At 49.8% G+C, this 23,262-nt stretch overlaps 1 protein-coding gene across 1 annotated transcript in view; it reads left to right on the forward strand.

Moving 5' to 3' along the window:
- The window catches only part of LOC116815933 (somatomedin-B and thrombospondin type-1 domain-containing protein-like), a 35,015-nt gene extending 12,022 nt beyond the window's left edge, over positions 1–22,993 (forward strand). The window contains exons 2-5 of the mRNA XM_032764734.1: positions 638–823; positions 2,974–3,064; positions 18,700–18,858; positions 20,038–22,993. Of these exons, the coding sequence (XP_032620625.1) occupies positions 638–823; positions 2,974–3,064; positions 18,700–18,858; positions 20,038–20,143 (542 nt within the window). The 3' untranslated portion in view covers positions 20,144–22,993. The remainder of the gene's footprint in view (positions 1–637; positions 824–2,973; positions 3,065–18,699; positions 18,859–20,037) is intronic.
- The last annotated feature ends 269 nt before the right edge of the window (positions 22,994–23,262 follow it).

Raw genomic sequence — 23,262 nt, forward strand, 5'->3', positions numbered from 1 at the left:
TGCCCACCCAGCTGAATAGCATGAACTGACAAGCCCTGGGATTGAGATGCCTTGCAAGACCCCGCTAGGAGGCGAACCTTTCCCGAGTTTCCATTTCACACAGCTGGGTGCTCTGCAAAGGGGAGGCTCTGCTGGCAAAGGTGACATGCCATGTGGGACCAGATGGGAAGTCTAGGCAGGAGGGGTGAGCACGGTGGGAACAGTCAGAGGGAGTGGGAGAGATGCAGAGAGATGGATGCAGTGAGTCAGAAGGAAGGAAAGTGCGAATGTTTTGCCAGTGGAGACAGAAGGCTTGTTGATCGACTGGGTTCCCCGGTCTGTTTGGCCTCCCCCAAATCTGCAGGGTTTTCGTTGCTGTCTCTCTCTATGCTAGGAAGGTCGGGCTCTTACTCTGTTAGACAGGGGATGGGAAATGTTTGGTGTCAGCTTTTATTGCCCTACTGATCTCTCCTCCTCCCTCTTTGTTCCTCTTTCACACACTCCTTCATTCCCCCGCCCGTGTTCTCTTCCTGTCACTCATTCTTTCTCTCTCACTTTGGTTCAATCTGTTCCTATTTCATACCTCCCTTTCTTTCCCTCCATCTCTCATTCTCCATCCCCTCCCTCTGCCTCCCCGACTCTTTATCTCATTATCTAGCAGCCATCCACTGCGTGGTGGGACTCTGGGGTCCTTGGAGCGAGTGTAGCTCCCTGTGTGGGGTCGGTAGCGAAGACCGGACTCGGCAAGTCACTATCCCACCCCGAAACGGAGGGACCCCCTGTCCAGACCTCAAGCAGCGGAGAGGGTGCTTTGGGGAGAACCCAGCCTGTGATACAGCTCAAGGTAAAGCGAAGCGTGTGGGGAAAGGTCTCTGCACCTGTCTGTGCATGTACAAATGTTCCCATGACCCCGTTGTGGTGATCAGCACAGCTCAGATGTGATGGGAGCCGCTTTACCCTGTGCGATCCCAGTGCTGTCCCTGCGATGGAGCTGGAAGATGAAGGGACAGCAGAGTTTTAGCTTGAAGAGGGTATTGTTTTTAACATGTGGCGAAAAATGGTCTGTTAGCACCCAGGTTAAACACAGCTTGCCTGGCCATTGCACATGGCAGACGTGGGTTAAAACAGAACTGGAAAACCATAGGCTGTGGCTCATCTACACTCTGAATTACAGGATACTCATGACACTTGACAACACAGCAGACTAGTTCCCCGACATGGTTACAATAGTTCCAATTTGCAGTGTGGATGGAACCTTAATTGTTCCTTCTAACTGAAAAAAAAAAAGACGTTAGCCCCAATATTAGTGGTAATTAATAATATCTAGCTCTTCTGTAGCACTTTGCATCAGTAGGTCTCAAAGTACTTTACAAAGGAGGTCAGTACATTATCCCCGTTTTATAGATGGGGAAACTGAGGCACAGAGCAGTGGCGTGACTTGCCTGTGGTCACCCAGAAGGTCAGTGGCATAATGGGGAATAGAGCCCAGTTTGCCTGAGTCCCAGTGCTCTATCCACTAGGCAACATTGCCTCCGCTATAGACCACGTCCCTCTACACTTCTAATTGAAACTGTGCGGTAACCAGGTTCCCTGATCTGGGCTGCGACTGTAGCATAGCCAGGTAACTCTGAGGTATAAAGCCCTGCTTGTGTCAACAGGTTCTGATGACATGTTGCTACCCACAGTGAGAAGCACCGTGTGGATAGTTTTCCTGTGTTGCACTTTAAAAAGCAGAAGATGTCTTACTGTATGTACTTTTATGGTCCACATCTGAGCATCTCACAAAGCTTTAATGTACCTATCCTCACGATCCCTCCAGGAAGCAGGGCTGTGCTGTTAGGGATGAGGAATGGAGGCAGAGACTAAGTGCCTTGCCCCGGGTCACATGGAGAGCCTGTGGCAGAGCAGGGACTCGACCCTGTGTCTCCTGAGTCCTATGCTAATGCTCTAGCCACTGGCCTATTGTTCCTCTCAAGATAACACCCGATTTCAGCAAGAAAATCCTGATTTTTATTAAAACCTTCTACAATCCCTCCCTTTGTCTCTTTCCAGATTTCACTTTCTCTAAAGAATTTATGGGTCAAATTTAAAGATTAAGATTCCAGGCTAAACTGCCCCAAATCGGGCCAAATGCTAGTGCATCTGCAAATTTTGCATTCATGTTTTCCACCTCAGTTCATCTGTGGGTACACAGCTGAGAGCCTGCACCTCCAGCTGCAGGTAGGCAGAGGCTCTGTTGTATCCACGGGGATCCTATGTTTGTATCGTATTGCAGTATATTGACATGGGAATAATCCTGATATCCCATGTGCAGGAATGTGGCAAAGGCGACTTCTGTTGGAGACCAGCCAGCCTTTGCTTCAGCACCATGCAAAATACACCAGGAGTAAATGTATACATGTTTGAAAAGCATCCATTTCCACCCCCTCTGTTTGGAATTCCCACCTTTTGAGACCAGTTCTTTTTGGCCGGTCTGTTGAGAATTTGCCTTTAAACTGGGGCTGGGGCATGTGAGTTAGTGGTTAGAGCAGGGGTGTTGGAGTCAGGAGAGATGGGTTCTGCCACTGATTAACTGTGTGACATTGGGCCAGACTTGAATTCTCCATGTGCCTCAGTTTCCCCATATGTGGAACGGAGTTAATGATACTTGGCCACTTCGTAATGTGCTTTGAGATTTGCCATACAGTGGAAGTTGCTAACAGTAACAAAAATGGGCCTGATCCAGATTCATTCGAGGAAGTCTGTGGAAAGACTCCCATTGACATGAGTGAGCTTTGAATCATGCCCTGTATTCGCATTAATATCACTAATTGCAATTAACGTTATTCCCTTCCCTGCTGGTCTGGGTCCCCCACTTTCCCAGAGCCTGGGAGCAGGCACCAAGCAGGCCATGCTCCTAATAATTTGCTTTCTGTGCCCTCTTAGCTCTGTCTCTGGGCTTGTTTTCTAACCTTCTGCATCCCTCCTGTCCCCACCCCCTTTGCTTTTTGACAGAGGTGGCTAAGATTTTGCCAGATTCTTTTAAAAGGGACTTTAAGGACCCTTGGAGAAGACCTCACATGCTGGTGAAGGAGAAGCAGCCAAGGTAGGTGAGGCATATCACGGAGCACACTGTCCCTTTCTCAGGGTGATTCTTTCTGAGACAAGCGCTGCTGACTTGGCTCAGCCTGACTCTTAAGTAGGAACTGCAGAATAAATGCTGTCCTCCTATACGGAGAGGAGAAGACGTGACAGATCCTGAAATCCTCCCCAAATACTCTGCAGGGAAATCAGTATTGAATCTGGGCTCTTCTCAGACACACTTAAAACAAAACTGGACAAGCGCTGGTAAATGTGTCATAAGCACCAGTCCTGCACTGGCCCCTGAGAGATGGACAGATGATCTAACAGGTGTCTAACTTCTGTGATTCCAGTGTGGTCATTAGCTGGGCTGAGTTTGGGGAGGGAACGAGAGCTGCATGGATTCTCCTGCCATTAAAAGGGATGGCGCCCTTTGCTGAGGGGTGCTTCAGAGGCATTGCACACAGCCCAGAGAAGAGGGGCAATTCTTTCTCCTTCTCTGAGCCTCAGGTGAGGCATCTAGATTCATATTTTGGCCTCAGCTCGATGGTGCACCTCAGCATGTGGCAAAGTCGTTCTTATTTTGGTGCCATGTACTTAAGCGCTTTGCTAAACTGGGGCCTTGCACAGCTCCATTAGTAGCCTGTTTGTCAAAGGCTCTGAACTCCCAACAGCCTCCAGGGAAGTCTGTGAGAGTCAAAAGTGCTTGGTATCTCTGAAAACCAGGCCATGTATTTAAGCAGCTAAAGATGATGGCTGTGGAAGCCTAATGTTAGATACTGTGTTAAAATGTTGGTGATTGCTCAAACCTCCATCCCTGTTTCTACTGAGAGTTCAGAGCAGAGCAACAAAAATAATCCTGATCTATGAGAGGAGGTTAAAAAGCCTGGGGAATGTTTAGTCTTGAAAAAGTGGAGTGAAGGGGGGGACCTGATAAGTCTTCAGATACGTAGAGGCTGTTTATAAAGGGGACGGGGATTGTTTTGCTCTTCATAACAACGTAAAGGAGGACAAGCAGAATGGGCTTAATCTGCAGTAAGGGAGATTTAGGTTAGATGTTAGGAAAAACGTCAGTACTGGAGCAGGTTACCTAAGGAGGTGGTGGAATCTCTGTTGCTGGAGGTTTTTCAGAACAGGTTAGACAAACACCTGGAAGGGATGATCTCCGGTTTTTTTTGGCCTGCCTCAGCAGAGGGCCGTGGACTAGCTAACCTCTCCAGGTCCCTTCCACCCTACATTTCTGTGATTCTATGCAGCAGGGCAAGGACCGCTCATCTAACCTATCTACATCCTGGATCTCTGAAGACAGGCATAGACCACAGGTGTGTGCTTCTAAAGCCTTCATTCTTCCCTTCAGAACCCTTGGGAGCACCGTCCAGCTCCTTCCATACCGGGGCGGCTGCCATATGCGTATGCCCTTAGCATCTTCCCCGTCTGAGTCTCTCCTGCATTTCTGCATGTTAATAGAGCAGAAGGGTCTGCCTTGCTAGACAGGCAGCTGATGTCAGCCGCAATTGTGTAATCCGATTAGTCAGGGTCAAGTCTAGTATTCCCCATTACCACTCTTTAATTAACAGCCCTGTGCTCTTGGCATGGTGTGTCACTTTCCCAGCAGAGAGGAGACTCGTAACACGTTGGGACTGGTCATCTTGGCTTCCTGGGGCTTTCCTCTCGGCCACTCGCACTAGCCCTGGCCCTAGCTAATGGAGCTTGGACTTCTAAGCGGGCTCATTAGTGAAAGATGATATTGAGAGGAGAATTACTTGCCGATCTCCCTGGCTGCAGGCTGGATCCGGGCCATGCCTGGTTGCTGTTGGGGAACACATACTCCATTGACTTGGCAATATGGAGTAGATTGTCTCTACCTCTGTCCCACCCTGGTTGCAAGGTGACGCATTTACTAAGTTCAGCATTGATTTGCAATTTGCATCGTGGTTTGGGCCATGCTTGGCATAGCGGGCAGGCTGTGCTCGCGCAGGAAGACCAATCTTCACTGCAATGCTCCAAAGGGTCCTTTCAGTCTGGCCTGCAGACAGGAGGTGCGGAGAAGGTCGTGTGTAATGTGTTTCCCTAGGTGATCCGCACCACCAGAGGCCTGAGGGGCAAGTGTGCCCAGGGGCTCTCACCAGTAGTTTCCCCAGGAATTGAAATTAGGGGAGGTGTTCGAATTTACAGGGGGGAGTGTCAGGGCCAATGAGATATATAAAAGAGATATGAATAAAGTAAATATTTCGTTAGGATAATGCAAATTTAACATAAGGATAACAGGTCTAGATTTCTAAAAATATATATATATTTTTTAAAATGTATTTAATTTAAATTGACTTTTGAAAAGTAAGCCATCGTGGGATAAGAGGGAAGTCCTCTCATGGATCAGTAACTGTTAAAATATGGGAAACAAAGAGTAGGAATAAATTATCAGTTTTCAGAATGGAGAGAGATAAATAGTGGTATCCCAGAGGGGCTGATACTGGGACCATTACTATTAAACATACTCATAAATGATCTGGAAAAATGGGTAAACAGTGAGGTGGCAAAATTTGCGGATGATACAAAACTATTCAAGATAGTTAAGTCCCAGGCAGACTGCGAAGCATTACAAAGGGATCTCACAAAAACTAGGTGACTGGGCAAGAAAATGGCAGATGAAATTCAATGATGATAAATGCAAAGTAATGCACATTGGAAAACAATCTCAATTATACATACCAAATGAAGGAGTCTGAATTAGCTGTTGACACTCAGAGATCTTGGAGTGATTGTGGATAGTTCTCTGAAAACATCCACTCAATGTGCAGCGGCAGTCAAAAAAGCTAACAGAATTTGGGAATCATTAAGAAAGGGATAGATAATAAGACAGAAAATATCATATCGCCTCTATATAAATCCATGGTACGTGCACACCTTGAATACTGTGTGCAGATCTGGTCACCCCATCCCAAAAGAGAGAGATTGGAAATGGAAAAGGTACAGAGATGGGCAATTAAAATGATACACACAAACAGCGAGGAGATATGGCTAGAGAAGTGAAGTTGTTCTCCTACTGGTTATGAATGTTATGATTCCTGATGTCAGATTGTGTCCATTTATTCTTTTGTGTAGATACTGTCCGGTTTGGCCAATGTACATGCAGAGGGGCATTGCTGGCATAATGATGGCATCTATATCACATCTCGGTAGATGTGAGGTGAACGAGCCCCTTATGGCATGGCTGATGTATTAGGTCCTATTATCGTGTCACTTTGAATAGATATGTGGACAGAGTTCGCACTGGGTCTTCTCTGCAAGGATAGGTTCCTGGGTTAGTGTTTTTGTTCTGTGGTGTATGACTGCTGGTGAGTATTTTGCTTCAGGTTGGGGCGTCGCTCACAGTAAAGCGAGGAACAGGTCTGTCTCCCAAGAATCGTGGTAAATGAGGGTCATCTTTCAGGATAGGTTGTAGATTCTTTCTAGAAGCAGTTTGCAGAAAAGGACCTAGGGTTACAGTGGATGAGAAGCTGGATATGAGTCAACAGTGTGCCCTGTCGCCAGAAGGCTAACGCATTTTTGGGCTGTAGAAGTAGGGGCAGTTGCCAGCAGATCGAGGGATGTGATCATTCCCTTCTATTCGACATTGTGAGGCCTCATCTGGAGTACTCGTGTCCAGTTGTGGGCCCACCTACAAGAAGGATGTGGAAAAATTGGAAAGAGTTCAGCAGAGGGCAACAAAAATGATTAGGGGCCTGGAGCACATGACTTTTGAGAAGAGGCTGAGGGAACTGGCGATTGTTTAGTCTGCAGAAGAGAAGAATGAGGGGGGATTTTGATAGCTGCTTTCAACTACCTGAAAGGGGGTTCCAAAGAGGATGGATCTAGACTAGATTCTCAGTAGTACCCCACATGACAGAACAAGGAGTAATGGTCTCAAGTTGCAGTGGGGGAGGTTAGGGTTTGGATTATTAGGAAAACTTTTTCACTCAGTGAGTGGTGAAGCACTGGAATGGGTTTACCTAGGGGGTGGTGGAATCTACTTGCCTTAGAGGTTTTTAAGGTAGGCTTGACAAGCCCTGGCTGGGATGTTTAGTTGGGAATGTGGCCTGCTTTGAGCAGGGGGTTGGACTAGATGACCTCCTGAGGTCCCTTCCAAACCGTGATTTTCTATGATTTCTATGATCGCTGAGATGTGATTAGGTCCTATGATGGTGTCACTTGAATAGATATGTGGACAGAGTTGGCATCGGGCTTTGTTGCAAGGATAGGTTCCTGGGTTAGTGTTTTTGTTTGTGTGGTGTGTGGTTGCTGGTGAGTATTTGCTTCAGGTTGGGGGGCTGTCTGTAAGCGAGGACAGGTCTGTCTCCCAAGATCTGTGAGAGTGAGGGATCATCTTTCAGGATAGGTTGTAGATCTTTGATGATGCGCTGGAGAGGTTTTAGTTGTGGGCTGAAGGTAATGGCTAGTGGGGTTCTGTTATTTTCTTTGTTGGGCCTGTCTTGTAGTAGGTGACTTCTGGGAACTCTTCTGGCTCTGTCAATCTGTTTTTTCACTTCAGCAGGTGGGTATTGTAGTTTTAAGAATGCTTGATAGAGATCTTGTAGGTGTTTGTCTGAGGGATTGGAGCAAATGCGGTTGTATCTTAGAGCTTGGCTGAAGACAGTGAATTGTGTGGTGGTCCTGGATAGAAGCTGGAGGCATGTAGCTAAGTATAGCAGACAGTAGGTTTCTGGTGTAGGGTGGTGTTTATGTAACCATCGCTTATCAGCACAGTAATGTCAAGGAAATGGACCGCTTGTGTGGATTGTTCTAGGCTGAGGTCAATGGTGGGATGGAAATTGTTGAAATCATGGTGGAATTCCTCAAGGGCTTCTTTTCCATGGGTCCAGATGATGAAGATGTCATCAGTGTAGAGTAGGGGCATTAGGGGAATGAGAGCTGAGGAAGTGTTGTTCTAAGTCAGCCATAAAAAAGTTGGCATACTATGGGCCATGCGGGTATCCACAGCAGTGCCGCTGACTTGAAGATATATATTATCCCCAAATGTGAAATAGTTGTGGGTGAGGACAAAGTCGCAAAGTTCAGACACCAGGTTTGGCATGTAACTAGTTCACAAAACTGGGGGGGAGGGGTGTTGGGGAAATTCAAGGGGGGTGTTGGGAAATCACTGGCTCTCAGCCTGGATGTGTGGAACTGCTGAAGCTGCCATGAGGGAGGAGAAAACCTGTGGAGAATTCCATGTTCTCCTAGAGGATGGTGAGGAGAAACCCTGGAAGCCATTTCCTGTGTCAGTCGCTCCTTTGGTGTATTCTTCAGTTTCTGTCTGTGACATGGTGAGTTAAGGCCATATCTACACAGAGAAGCAATGCTATCTAGGCGTTAGAGCAGAGGACTAGGAACTGAAATTCCTGGGCTCTCTTCCGGACTCTGCCACTGATTCACTGTGACACTTGGGGCAAGTCCCTTTCCTCACCTGTGCCTCTGTTTCCCCACCTGTGTAATGGGGATAGTGTTATTTCCCAGCCTCTCAGCAGCGCGATGAGACAAAATTAATTCAGTGTTTGTAAGGGGCTTTGTGATTCTTGGATGAAAGGCTCTATAGAAAGGGAATTTATCACTGACTGTGGCTCCATTGCACTGCTGCAGAAACTGTCAGCTTGAGGCTCTTGGAGAAATCCTGGCAGCTCCTCTTCTCCTTTCCAGAGACACTGCTCAAGGCATAACTTGCTCTATTTCATGTTCTCCATTAATAATAGGGAGGTGCTGTGGCCTAGTGGCAAGATCTCCAGATTAGGACTCAGGAGACCTGTGTCCTACCCCCAGCTCTGCCACTAGTCTGCTGTGTGACCCTCAAGTCACTTCTGCTCTCTGCCTGAGTTCCCCACCTGTAAAACCAGGCTAATGATGCTCCTGTGTAGAGTGCTAGATAGGAGTTGTTATCAACAGAGAGACATTTTTGCTGGCATTGAGGGTTCAGCCAGGGGGGTTAATAATATTACGTTGGGCTTATAATTCTGTGATGAGAGGGTCTGTGCTGTCGTCTCAGGAATCCCGTTCCAGCACTGAAGAAAGCCTGTCCCTTCGGCCTCACTGGGGCTCTGCTGTACCACAGGCTGCTAGGGACTTTCTGCACAGTCCCTGCCAAGCTTGCTTGCCCCTCACCTCTAGTCTTGCTGCCACAGCTACCTTGCAGTTCTCCTGGGGGGTGTTACACATTTGATAAATCCATAGAATTGCCAGCATATCCAGAGCCGCCCGTGTTTGGAAGCAGGCAAGCCTGTGACTCCCCCACGTGTCCTTGTGGGCATTTCTGATCCCGCAATCCCATCAGCCGTGGCATTGAGTGCATGGTGCTGCTACTAGGCTTTGATGCGAGTCTGTCCGGAAATCGCGCTTTAAATATGCAAGCGCTAGAATGTGCACTGGTAGTTGCCCCTTCAGTCCGTGCATTGAAACTGTGCCATGTGATCTGGCTGGTCTATCGAAACTAAAGAGCAAATAGTGACCAGTCACAGAGGAGTGCTCACGATCGATCCAGAGAGCTATAACAAGACGTGCAAACATTTGTCAAGTCATTCTGGATCTCGAATAGACCATGACCGGCTTCTAAATGTTCCAGGAGGAGAAGAGATTAAATTTTGTCTGGTTAATTCATTTGCTCTGTATGATTTACTCATCTGCAAACTGCAACTGACTGGCAGGGAGAGGAGAGAACTATAGTGGTGGGTGTCTCATCTGGGTGGAGGTGCCTGGGCAGAGTTGTGTGGGAGAAGCCAGCTCGTACCTGCTTCTATGATATAGCTCCGTTCCGCCCGCATGGAACAGATTGCAGGATCGGGGCTGATGCTTGGTTCTGATTAGCACGATCCTCCTTTACTTCCAGAAGTACAGAGATCACACACAACAGGAGAAAAAACCATTTAACAAGAGAGACTTATCTGTGTATCTCAACATTCTCAGTGGTGTTGGCCAATGGATGCAGGCAGCTGTCTAGTACTGACGCAGCACGTGAGCTGCAAATGCCCTTCTGAAGGCCTCTTAAGGCACGGGTGAGAAGTACAGTCACAAACCCATCACGTGATGGAAAATCATTGTTACCAATGTTGTTCCCAAAAGCACATCTGCTGTTAATTAGGAAACGTTGAACCGCTGCCTTGGGGACCGTGTTACACAAGGTGAGTCTGAAATGCATCGTTTGCCTGCTAGGCTTCTGAGCGTGTCCATGCTGAGCATGCCATGACCTATGGAAAACTGTCTTGGGGCTAGAGCAGGGTGTCACAAAAACAGCATGGATCTGACTTCTGGAGAGCAGGGGCGAGGCGGGCCCTGGGACCCCTGCGTTCAAACCAGCTCCAGTGCAGACTGGATCAAGGGGCTGACTTCCTGCTCCATCTCCACAGAGAATGCAAGGGGACACACCAGACCAGATTGCCAGCTGGTTTCAATTGGTCTCGCTTCAGTCAAGCTATGCTGACTTATGCCAGTGGAACATCTGGCCCAGAGAGTGGTTTCAAACTGCTCAGCTATTGACAGATGCACCCTGACGGATTTGCAGGGGAATCCCTTTAAACAAAAGGATTGAGTTCCTCTTTAGAGCAGGTGGAGTCAGTTTATTGTCTGATGTGCTCTCTCTTGGGGGAATGTATCTTGCATTGGAAGTGAGATGGGCCAGATTATCTTAGGGCTTGTCTACACTTACAGTTTTGCAGCGCTGGCCGTTACAGCTGTGGTCGTACAGCTGTGTACGGCCAGCGCTGCAGTGTGTCCACACTGACAGCGACCAGCGCTGCAGTGTGTCCACACTTGCACCAGTTGCAGCGCTGTTGTGAGTGGTGCATTGTGGGCAGCTATCCCTATCCCACAGAGCACCTCGTCCAATTTGCTGCTGGGGGTTGTGGGAAGGGGACGGAAGGGTGCGGGTCATTCCGCTTCCTGTTCCAACGACCCGTGGTGCATCGCTTCCCTTTTCAGCCGTTTGGTGCCATTGTGATTCTGCTGCGTGTGATTTCAGAAGAATGGAGCCCGAGCTGCTTAAGATGTTGCTGATGGAATGTTGCCAGCACATCCGTCTGGCAGGAGATCTATTCCTTATGCTCCAAAGTGACAGTGAGAGCTCAGATGATGAAATAGATGCTGCTGACACTGCTGACACTAAATTGCTTGTGCAGTAACGGACGTGCTCTGCAGCGTGGAACGCCGCCTTGGGCTCGGAAACAAGTACTGAGTGGTGGGATCACATCGTCCTGCAAGTCTGGGATGACGAGCAGTGGCTGCAGAACTTTAGGATGCGAAAAGCCACTTTCCTGGGACTGTGTGCTGAGCTCGCCCCAACCCTGCGGCGCACGGACACGAGACTGAGAGCTGCCCTGTCAGTGGAGAAGCGGGTGGCTATTGCAGTCTGGAAGCTGGCAACTCCAGACAGCTACCAATCGGTCGCAAACCAGTTTGGAGTGGGAAAGTCGACCGTTGGAATAGTGGTGATGCAAGTTTGCAGGCCATTAATCGCATCCTGTTCAGACGAACCGTGACTCTGGGGAATGTGCAGGACATTGTGGATGGCTTTGCCCAAATGGGTTTCCCTAACTGTGGAGGGCAATAGATGGGACGCATATTCCTATCTGGCACCACCTCACCTGGCATCCGAGTACATTAATCGGCAGGGTATTTCAATGGTTCTCCAGGCGCTTGTGGATCACCGTGGGCGTTTCACTGACATTTACACAGGATGGCCTGAAAGGTGCATGATGCACGCATCTTTCGGAACAGTGGCCTGTTCAGGAAGCTGCAGGCAGGGACTTTTTTCCCAGACTGTAAGATCACAGTTGGGGACGTCGAAATGCCCATTGTGATCCTTGGAGACCCCGCTTATCCGTTAATGCCTTGGCTTATGAAACCGTATACAGGGAAGCTTGACAGGAGCAAGGACCGGTTCAACTACAGGCTGAGCCGGTGCAGAATGACTGTGGAGTGTGTTTTGGCCGTTTGAAGGGGAGATGGAGAAGTCTCTACGGGAAGCTACACGTGTTGGAAAGCAGCATCCCAGCGATTATAACCGCGTGCTGTATCCTCCATAATATTTGTGAAGGGAAGGGTGAAACCTTCAGTGACGAATGGGCCTCGAGGTTCAACGCCTAGAGGCTGAATTTGCCCAGCCAGAGAGCAGGCTAATAGAGAGGCCCAGCACAGTGCTTCAAGGATAAGGGATGCCTTAAAGGAGCACTTTGAGGCTGAAAGCCAACAGTAATGTTGGGTGCCTTCCACTGCAGTTAAGAGCATTGCTCACAGCAGTTACTTGCAGTGGTTTCATTGATTTGCAGTTCCTATTTTTTACTTGTAGTAGATGTTACAGTTTCTGTAATAATAAACAGTGAATAAAAAGACAAGAAATCCTTTATTAAAAATACAATACTACATAAAACAGGAAGGGGGGGATACGGTGATTAGCATTACACTCACAGGTTTGAATATGTTCTTCCTTGAGGGCTCTGCACTGCCTGCTGCTGCACTTTGGGCACTGCCTGCTCTGCACTTGGGGCACTGCCTGCTGCTGCACTTGGGGATTAAAATGCTGCATGTGATGGGTGTTGAGTGCATTGGGTAGACGGTCCGTAGTTATCAGGGCTGTGAGGTGAACGTATGGTGTTGGGGCAGTTGGTGGTGGTAAGCACCAGGATGCTGGAGAAGGGTGTTTTGAGGAAACATTGGGGCACAATGTGCTGAGTTTTGGGATGGACTGAGGCATCCACCGTAGTGGTCTGCCTGCATGTCTACCATTGTCTGAACACATCTTGAAACACGGGGCCTCGTGGTGGGGGGTCAAGGCTGGGTCCCTGTCTGGCTTTTTTCAGTACCTGCTGGCCAGGGGGGTTAAGGCAGACCAGGTGCTGGGGAAAAAATCACAGAGAAAATTCACCCAGTCCCCCAGGAGCAGAGCAGCCAGTGGCCACTGATCACAGAAAAGCGTAGGACAGGGCTGGTTAGCACCCACCAGGGACACTCAGCAAAGTGCATTGGGGTGGGGGGGCAGAGCCCAGGGGCCTTCCCCCGCGTCCCAGGAGACTGACCCCTTCCAGCTGCCCCCGGCTTTGTCTCTTTCCCGGCCAGCAGGGCACCTGGTCTGTTCTCCAGCACGTCTGGCTGATCCTTGCAGTGCAGGGGGCCCGTCAGTTACCACCCTTGCCGGCTACAGGGTGTCGGCCGTTCTCTGCAGACCGCGAACGGCCATCACCCCTGCCCTCTAGGGTCGCTGCACCTTATCCTGCATTACCTAGCTATTGAGTCGCACAGAGGGAAACTGAGGCAACGCACACATCTTCAGAGACAACGTTGAGAACATTCCCACTTCGTCCTGGAGTGCATGCCCCCCCAGGGGTGGGAATGCAAGACACTGGGTGTTTGCTGGGCACTGGGAGCACTGAGGACTCTGCCCACCGGAGCCTCAACCCCCAGCCCTGCTGCAGCCCCCCTGGCAGCTCCGGCTGTGGGTTGCCCAGCTGAGAAAGAGGGACTGACAGCCGCCCAAGCACCGGCAAGCCTTAGCGTGGGGAGACACCCCCGAACCCAACTGGGATGGAGACACAGGCCTGGTGTGTGCTCCCAGCTCTGGGGGTGGGGGGCTGCAGCGCGTCAGCCCCTTAGGGTCACACTGGCTTGTTGGGGGGAGCCCCCTGCCTCCTCGGCTGCTGGGAGTGAACCTCAGAGCCGCCGGCCCCCTGCAACGAGTCCAGCGGACGGGCACCTGGGGAGACTTGAGTGACCCAGCCAGCGCTCTGAGGACACCCTGGGGTGTCACGGAGCAGAAAGTTACAGCCTGGCCCCTGGGGGTCACTTCAGAGCCCAGAGCTCGCTCGGACCCCCACTTGAGCCCCAGTCCGGAGCTGCGGCAAGCCCCGCTCGGCTCTCCCAGCCGGAGCTCCGGCAAGCCCGCTCTCCCGGCCGGAGCTCCGGCAAGCCCCGCTCTCCCGCCGGGGAGCGCGGCAAGCCCCGCTCTCCCGGCGGAGCGCGGCAAACCCCGCTCTCCCGGCCGGAGCTCCGGCAAGCCCCGCTCTCCCTCCTCTCCAGGCTCTGAGCCCAGGGCAGTGGAGTGCTAAGCCTGACCAGAGAGGCTGAAAAGGAATGCTGGGATATAGTCCTAATACCCTGCGAGGCCAAGAAAAACGCTGGTGAGTGGTCCACACCTGATGACCAGCGCTGCATCACCAGCGCTGGTCTCGCTACACTGGAAGCAGACCCAGGTGTACAGCCAGCGCTGCAAACAGGGAGTTGCAGCGCTGGCTGAGCTTTTAAGTGTAGACACCTGCTAAGTTGCAGCGCTGTAACCCCCTCACCAGTGCTGCAACTTGCAAGTGTAGACAAGGCCTTAATGGGCTTTTTCATCTCTTTTCTTTTCTGTCTAGGATTTTCCTAGTTAGCTGTAAGCCTCCCCCCTTGTAACTGATAAGCCGCAGGGTAGCTGATTAACTAGCCCCAGGCTGTAAATCCCCTTGTCACAAGCAGTGCTATTCTCAGGCTAGTTGGGTTTGTGAAGCATCTGCAGGGCAAGGGGCAGAGGGCTGGGATCATTACATGGGGTGGGGCTCTGCACAGTTTGCAGGGATCCAACTGGGGAGGTGCTCGGAAGGGTTTCAGCACTGCCTGGAGGAGGAGATGGCTGTGTGGACGAGGGAATGAGAACAGAAGTGTGTTCTGCCGCCTCTGCATCCTGCTGGGTGTGGGCAGTGGGGTGGATCTGCATCTACGGAGGAGGCTGCCAGCCTGAAACGAGAAACAAAGACCTTTGTGTATCAGGCTGTTTGGAGTTGTTTGCCCCTCAATCCTGGGTACTCAAATCCCCATCTCTGCTTTTTTTCCATTCTGTCCAGCCTCTTTCCCGTGCTAAGCAGCCCTGGTCCACCCACTTTCTACTCTCACGGCCAGATCTTCTTCCAGCCTCCTCCTGAAGGTTAGAACAAGCCCCCTGCTCTACAGCCACAAACTCTGGCGCATCTTGGTCAGAAGTATGGAAATGGGGAAAGCGTGAGACCAATACAAGGAAGAATAGGTGGACAGAGCTGTGTCTTCACTGAGGTTATTGCCATGAGGGCTGAACCAATCCAGGCGTGTTTACCCTGTGGTCCAGCTAGTGAGCAGTGTAGCCAGGGGAAGCGTGGCCAGTGGCTTGGTCTAACTGTCCAAATACAACCTCTCCCCCACCCCGCACCCCTTTGGCATGTAACCAGGCAGCTAATCTGAGTCACTGCTTGCCCATGCTCCCCTCAGCTATAGCTCGAGCTGCGCTAGTGTGTCTCTCCCCGGTCTGGGAAGCACGCTCCCAGCGGCATTCAGACGTATCCTGAGTGGCAATCAGCACACATGTTTGTGTGCCGTCCTAGGAAGCCAGCCCATAAGGAGCAGGCATAGAGGCCTTATGGGCGGCTTCTGGCTCCAGCCGCAGGGAAGGGACCAGGCCTGGCCATTTTCCAAGGTGGGCCTAGGAGCTGGTAAGGGGGAAGTGTGGTAGTGGCTGGTGCATGGCTTGGAAGGGAGTTGGGGCATTTCTTGGTGTGGCATAGCAGCCCCAGGGCCCAGTGTGGTAATGCCAGGGCCTCCTGCTGCTGTTCCACTGACTGTCTGTCTGGCTCCTGAGTTCTCACAGCTCCGTGCCAACTCACGACTTTGGGCTAATTAAGGGATGCAATCAAAGCTGTAGCTTGGAGCAGTGGGGCTGGAATACAGCAGAACCCTCTGCACCTCCACCCTTGGCCTCAGCTCCTGTCACGCAACGGCTGCAGCGGTTGTCGCACCCAATCTGTGCTACCTTATCGCTCACTGGAGCAGTTGCCGTTCCAATACTTCTTAAAGGCGTTCTGTTTCTCTTTGGTTTCACCCCAGCAGGAGCTCCCAGAACGGAATTGTTTGCACCCTACAGGTCACTCTGTGAGCCACACGTCCAAACCCAAGAGAACAGAGGCGTTTGCATTTTGATTGATGTCAGAAGTGGTTTAAATGTGCAAAAACACCCTCACGACAAAGCTCCTGTGAAATCTGGGGGAAGATGGTTGCATTTAAAATGGTCATTTTTGGGAGCAGTTTCCCAATTCTCATGCAGTGAAAATCGCCTTGCTGTCCTCCATGGCTCCATCCCCACCGTGGGAGCTGTGTTGCTGCACTGTCTCCTTCCTGAAATTCCCTTGGATGAGTGTTTGAAACCTTCAGTTGGAGCAGAAAGTGGGAATACAGCTGCTGCTTTCCTGTTCCAGCTAGGCCTAGGCAACAGCAGCTGTCACTTGCGCCTCCTCCCAGGTGTGCATGTCCCTGATGTTTTTACCTGCAGAATCTCATGGCACTTTCTTTTGCAGCCGTGGCAGCTGGTGTGCTTTGAAGGGAGGGTGTGCAGGGAGAAAACTCTGGGTGCTGACATACAGGAATCCAGCAGCTCTGTGTACTTGGGTGCCTGGGCTGCCACTCTGAGCGGAGAGACCACAGCAACAGGAGGGGTTCTTCCATCCCTGTAGTAAATCCACCTCCCCAAGAGGGAGTAGCTCAGTTGACGGAATAATTCTTCCATTGGCCTAGTGGTTGGCTTAATTACATCACACAGGGCACAAACTTTTTCACAGCCTCGAGTGATGTAATTAAGCCGATTGAATTGTCTAGTGTTGAACAGCCCAGGATAAGTGGTGAGAGATGGATGGGAGAACTGGCCAAGCCCATAAACAGTAGAGGGGTTTCTAGACGAGTCTGGACACCAAAGCCTGAGGAGGAGTACGGAGATCAGGCCTGAGGAGCGCAGATGAGCTGATGCTGAACAGGAGACTCAGGGCACCATTGCAGTTAAGACTACATGGGTAGATGCTGCCAAGACAAACCATAGAACATGGGCAGGATGGGCTGAAAATCAGATGGCTTCTTTTCACAACAGTCCCAGAGACGGAGCCACTGAGGGAAGAAGGCAGCATGCAGCCAGGCGGTCCCTCTGCCCAAGAAACTGGGTATGCATGCTGGTGACAGCAGGGAGCCAATGGGTTATGAATCCCAAATGTACCTCAGATATTTTAAATGTGGCAGATGGAAAATGCTCCCAACTGGCCCCCTCCCCTCCCCACCTACCTGGCCCAGCAGCCATTTGCAGAGAGAACATGCTGCCTGCTGCAGGGCCACAGGGAAGAGGCAGACTAGCATGCAGGAGAGTTAGGAGCACTGGCTGTGAGGTCGGCCAGCCCCACTGACTTTTTTCTACTTCCCCTGCAAGCAGGAAATCATCCCAGTTGCCCCCGAGGAGCAAGGGACACATTTCTGATCAATAGGGCCTCCCTCAACCAGTCAGGTGACCCCACCGCCACGCTGCACAGCAAAAGGAATCTCCATAACATGCTCTTGTCCAGATGGGCCCCTGCTGCGGATTTCTCCTTCCCTGGAAGTACGATGACCCCAGGTGGAGACACAAGCTAGAAACTGCTCCTGGTGCCCCTTGCAGGCAGGCTCCCTGGCACTGCCAGTGGTGAGGAGGAGGGGAAGAAGGGATGAGGACAGACAGGCTACACACTTCAGAGCAAAGTTGACTGCACCGCTGGGGATATCGGGGTCTGTGCTTTCCCAAAGGCAGGGGGAGGGGAAGTTCTGATCTGAAGCAATCCCCTTAAGTCAGCCAGTGCATTGCGGTTGCTTTACAGCTGTCTGCTTGCCAAGCCGCCGCCTCCTCCTCCAAGGGGCCTTCAGGGTTTTGTTTTTTCCCCCTTCTGTTTGAAGAGGTGATTGAGGCTCAGATAAGCTCAGCTGATGGGGATGACCAGGAAAGGAACATCGGCCAGACAAGTAACCGCAGCCAGTCGAGGGGCAGAACGATGGTAAACATTTATGAATGCCACGGCGAGGGATGAATCTCTAATAGTTATCCTGCCCCTAAGCAGCTCTCTGCTGAAGCAGTTACTTACAGAGACAGTAGCTAAACCAGGGCATCTCTCTAGACCCATTTTACACAAGGAAACTCGGCATTGTAGGGGCTCTAGGCAACATTTGTTTTCCCCAATTCAGGGCTTGCTTTGGCCTGGGGCACAAATTTAGAGCAACTGGTCAGCTATTCTGGGGCTGGCTGTGCCTGGTCACTCCTCCTCCCGCACGGCACTGAAAGCGGCAATGAGTTGGCTGTGGCCCATTGGAGCCACCTCAGCGCCAGCAGAGGGGAGCTGGCAATTTCTGCATCTCCTTATGGTAATTCAGCATCCTAGGCATGACTGTGGGACAACTGATGGGGGGAAGCTCATGCCAGATACAATCCCAGGGCAGAACTTTTCCTTTTGCAGGGACATGTGGTGAGGTTCAGAGGCGGCAGCAGGATTTGGGTGACCATCCTGCCTTGGGATTTCTCGTTCAGTGGCAAGGCTGCTACCAGGTTGCTTTTAGCATCAAGATGTTGCTAGTGGAGGATTTGTGTGAGAGCCTCTTGGAGTCTGTGCCCATAGAGTACTGATCCTGGTTGGATTATTCAAGCAGCTGGTTTAAAGTCTGGGGATTTCAGGGAGGTCAGATAGTGATAGGAGAGTGTGCACTGGGCCTGTTGCTGACATGTTCGGTCTCTAGGCAAATGGAGCATTTCCCCAGCAAATGCAAACCTCTCTTCTCAGCACAGGCCACCCCCGCCCCTGTGGGAGCAGAAACCCATTGCAGAGGGGTGTTGGCATCCTGGCTAATTCTCTCCCTCTCCCTTTCCAGTTACTGCGTCTATTTCCGCCTGAAGCAGGTGAGAGCCGCCTGCCGCCTGCACTTGTGGAGCAGCCAGCTGATGAGAGAGAGGCGAGTCTGTGTGGAGTGCCGACCGGACGCTGTGGGCAGCGGGGCCCGATGCAAGGGGGACGGGCTGGAGGGAGCCAGGTAAGTGGCTGAGGAGTGATGATGTTACTCAGCCAGCTTAGCCCAAAGGACTGTCAGTGTTACTGAGGAAGGATTTTGTCCTTTATTTGGTTTATTTCCTGCCCCACTTTGTGTCTGACTGGGAAGCCCCGAAGCCTGGTGCCAGAATCACCTTTGGGGAGAGTGAGCAGAGAGTGAGCAGACACATCCCCTGTGTCCTGTGCCTGCCCTAGTCCTGCCCACTGGGTTTGGGCAGCGTTAGGCTCCTTGCAGAGTGGCCAGCTGCACTGTCCTGCCAAAGGGCTGGCGTGTGCTCCCTGCAAACCCCAGCTCCTCCTGCCAGGGGGCTACATTTGCAGCAGCATGTGCCCGAGCCACCTACAAAGGACAGGCTGCTGGCGGGATGCGGGATGCATAAAGCAGAGGGAAGGCTTGTGAAGTGAGGCGGGATCCCCTGGAGGCAGGGGCAGGGCAATGCTATACAGGACCTGGGAGACTAAGACAAGATGTTAAGCTGGACCTGGAGAGCAGAAGGGAACCGGGCGGCATTTGAAGAGGGGGGGCAATGACCTAGACTGAGCAGCATGCAAGGACAGTGCTGCTCTCAACAGCCCAGGGCATGGGGTGGGAGGGTCTTCATAGACCTTCCCTTCCCTACAGAGAACTGAGGCAGCGCTCCCCAGGCCAAGTAGAGCTGAATGCAGTTTATGTCCCCTGGATCCTGTCCATGCCGCTTGGCACCCCAGGGCTGCAATAGCTGGAATCCCAGCGGCTGTTCTGGCCCGTGTTGTGCTGTGTGGGAATCAGTGTTGCCAACTCTAGTGTTTTAATCGTGAGTTTTATACTATCTGGTAGTTTCCTCAAAACCTGGAGTCATGTGATCCCACAAGATTCTTAGCTTTCACCCAGAAAAATACACTTCGGACCTTCATTTTTGCAGAGAAAAGCTGAAAATGTGACGTGCTTGAAAACCAGAAGGCAAATAAAAAGAACCATAAACTTATTAATTTTTACAAGCTTCTTATTTTTGAGCCAGTGATTTGGGGCGGGGGTGGGAGGTGGCTCATGATTTTTGAACATCTGGGGTTGGCAATGCTGGGAGCTCCACTCACAGGCCACCCTTGCTCATGGAGCTGTGGTGGATTCTATGAGATGGAAGATTAACCCAGTCCTGCTCCTGGGCTGTGCTTCCAATTTCAGGACGTTCTGGACTGCTACCTCCATTGCTGGGTGCCAGGGTTCGTGGATCCAGGAGTCTCTGCATGAGAACTGTGTGTGTCCTCCGCTGTCACTCATCTTTGTGTAACCTTCTGTCAACCTGGGTCATGAACTTTCAAGGAGAAGGGGAGAGTGACCGATTGAAGCTGATGACCCAGCCTTTTCTGGTTATCACTAGAAAGCAGGCAGAAGAAGTGAAGGGCAGACCTCCTCTGAATGAAGTTCTTGCTACACTTTTTACCTCGTATCACTTTCATTAGAAACTCTCACTTCCTATGAAATTTATATTTTTGGCCACATACCTATGTATTGCTTGAAAACACAAGCCTATCTTTGTTCTTTTGAACTTTATATTGCTGAAACCTTGCTACCTACCTCCAGCACTGCAGCTAGAATGGAAGACCACTCTTCTTCTGCGTGTCCCATTATTTTGCAGATTTTAACAACAAAAGAAAAGAAGAAAATTGCAATAACCCTATTTAAAAAAACATTTCTTTAAAAAGAGAAGAAATTTATTAGAACCCCAGCACCAAAGTTAATGATGGACGAATATTGGAATGAGGCCAAATCTGAGAGAGGAAGTGATGTCATGGCTATTTGGAATGACATGGGACATGTCAGTTAGCTGTGGAACTGTTTCCAAAAAAAAAACCAAGTCTTTCGACTGCTTTTTGAAAGGAATGTGTGAATGGCCAAAGTCTTAAAAGATGCAACTTTTCTTCTCTGTGCTTCCGAGCTTTTACAGTTGATTGTGTTGCTTTTCTGTTGATACTTGAGTGATTCAAACAGGATGGTGTATTACATGTCATTCAATCTCCTCAAGATCAGAGTAAAGGCAGTGACAAATCTGCACTTCTGTCTTGGGGAAAAGTCCAGAAAATAGCGTAAGAGTTTTTTTTCTCCACTTGTTGTTTGTAATGCTTTAACATGAGTGATATAATATATCTAAAAATATGAGCTCGCTCTTGCGCTCTCTCTCTCTCTCTGCCACAGTAAAATATCTCAGCCACACTTGCACCCCATTTTTCAGATGACAGTAACACACAGTTCAGGACCTTCAAGCTTTCTATTTATTGAATAGGGTTAGACTTCAGTGCACTTTGGTCTTGAGTTTTCTGAAGCCCTTGGAATAGCCACCCCCTAATCTGAGGACTTTAAAAAGCAAGAGGAAAATGGTTAATGCTTTTTTGATGGTGGATCATGTCCCAGAGACCTGGGGACTTTGGAATAACTGCAACTGACAACTACTTTGCTTAATGTCTGGAAAAACAGTCTAGGATAGTTTTGGTTCCTAGGTTGTATGTGATCACGTGATGACATACAGAATCCTGAGGCTACTCTCCCAGGTCAGACTGCAGGTGATTTTCCCGCTTCTACACTGTGTTTCCTTGGGCCTCTTCCTGATGTGGTTCCCTCCACTCTGTGGGCTTCTCCCATGGCATCGTTATTCCCCACGGCATGCTGTGCTTGCTCCTTCCAAAGGAACTTCAGTCCAAAAGTTGGTTTTTTGCAAATTACATTTAACATAGGTTATTAATTGAACAATAAAACATCTCCCAGTTGGGGAAGAGGCCATACAATCTGAAAAGCCGGAAGACTGACCATTATTCAGAGAGAATTCATTTATTAAACAAATTTGTTAGCTGCACCTTAGTTTATCCGTAGAAACACAGTTGGCCTTTTACAACCTCTGGTTTGGCTAAGGAGCACAATAAAGGCCTGATTCTGTGTGATGCTGAGCACCTGTAACTCTATAAATATCACAGGATTTGACTCTACAGGGCCTACCGTGTGCTTACTGAAGTCATTATAAAGGCTTCAGGGGGCTTTGGAACAGGCCCTGTGTCCATTCTTTGCTGTCCCTTCACTGCATCCGTTCTACATCCGATAAAATGATTAGATCTCCACTGGCTTTTTAGTGTAACAGAAACACTTTTGCAGTGGAATATTATGCAAGGATCAGTGGTTCCTGCGTTAACAATCTGGGCCTCAGCTTTGCCTTGCTATTTATGTGGCAGTGAGACTGTTATCTGATGGCAATATTCCCTTTGTCTGTCCACTGATGTTATCTCTTCAGCATCTTCTGTTCCATTTGAGTTGATGGCTCCTGTATCCTCCTCTGTCATATTGTCTGTGTCCAATTCAGGGGCCATGTTCTCCTTTTTCTAATGGAGTTGTGTATGCTGGTCAAATCTGTTCTCGGGAAGTCAGGTTCAAATCTCAGGTAAAACAAAACAAACCCACCTAGACAGCACATATGTACGTGCTCCAACCTGCCAGTTGGCTCCTTCATGGGTCCTTCATAGGAGCTCAGTCATATGGTCCAACTATCAAGCCCCTTCCCCCCCCTCCTCACCCACCTCTGTGTCCTGACATGACAGAAACTGAGCCTTCATGGATGTTATTCATAGGCAGAAATTGTTTTCAGTGAGGCCTAAGGGCATTAGACACCAGTCTCCTGTTGACTTTCAGTGGGAGTTGAGCTCCTAACTCACTTGGCTCCATTGAAATCCCCAGCTATAGATGTTCAGGCCAAAGGAAAGATTATGATCCAACCTTCTGCCTTATATCCAACCTCCTGCCTTATAAACGATCTCTACCAAATATCTTTTTTTTTTTTTTTAAGCACTGACCAATAGGCTCCTTGTTCTTTTACTGGCTTTTTCTGTTGCTCTAAACTCCACTGAGCTCCATATAGCACAAGAGCTTGTCACCATCTCTGTATGTACCAGAGCGCTGGCATTTGGAATTCATAGTGTTGCTCCCATGTCTTTTTCAATGAACACAATTCTGGAGTGAAACAATTTCCAGCTTTTAATATTGTAGTAATTGTTCTGAACCTTATCACTTCATGTATCCACAGCCATATTCTGTGCTAGGTCTGCTGTTGTACAAAAACGTGTACTTGAGTTACTTTGAATAAAGACAGTAAAAACCTAAGGTTCGTGGTTGGATACATTTCACAAGATTAATATTCTTGACCATTATAATCCCTTTTCTTTCTAGGATAAAGATGGTACAGATCCTAGAGGACTCTGAGTTAGGAAAATAGTGTGTGTGAATTCAGGTTAACGTTGGATGTAAGGAAAATGCCAGTTTACTCCCATGACCCAACTATTCCATTATGTGGTTTTCTTAGAGACCATCTAACTAGTCACTTAGTTGGTTCCTCACAAGTTCTTGACTTGTTTCTAAAACATAAGTATC

Source organism: Chelonoidis abingdonii, chromosome 22 (assembly GCF_003597395.2).
Source record: "Chelonoidis abingdonii isolate Lonesome George chromosome 22, CheloAbing_2.0, whole genome shotgun sequence".
Classification (NCBI taxonomy): domain Eukaryota; kingdom Metazoa; phylum Chordata; order Testudines; family Testudinidae; genus Chelonoidis; species Chelonoidis abingdonii.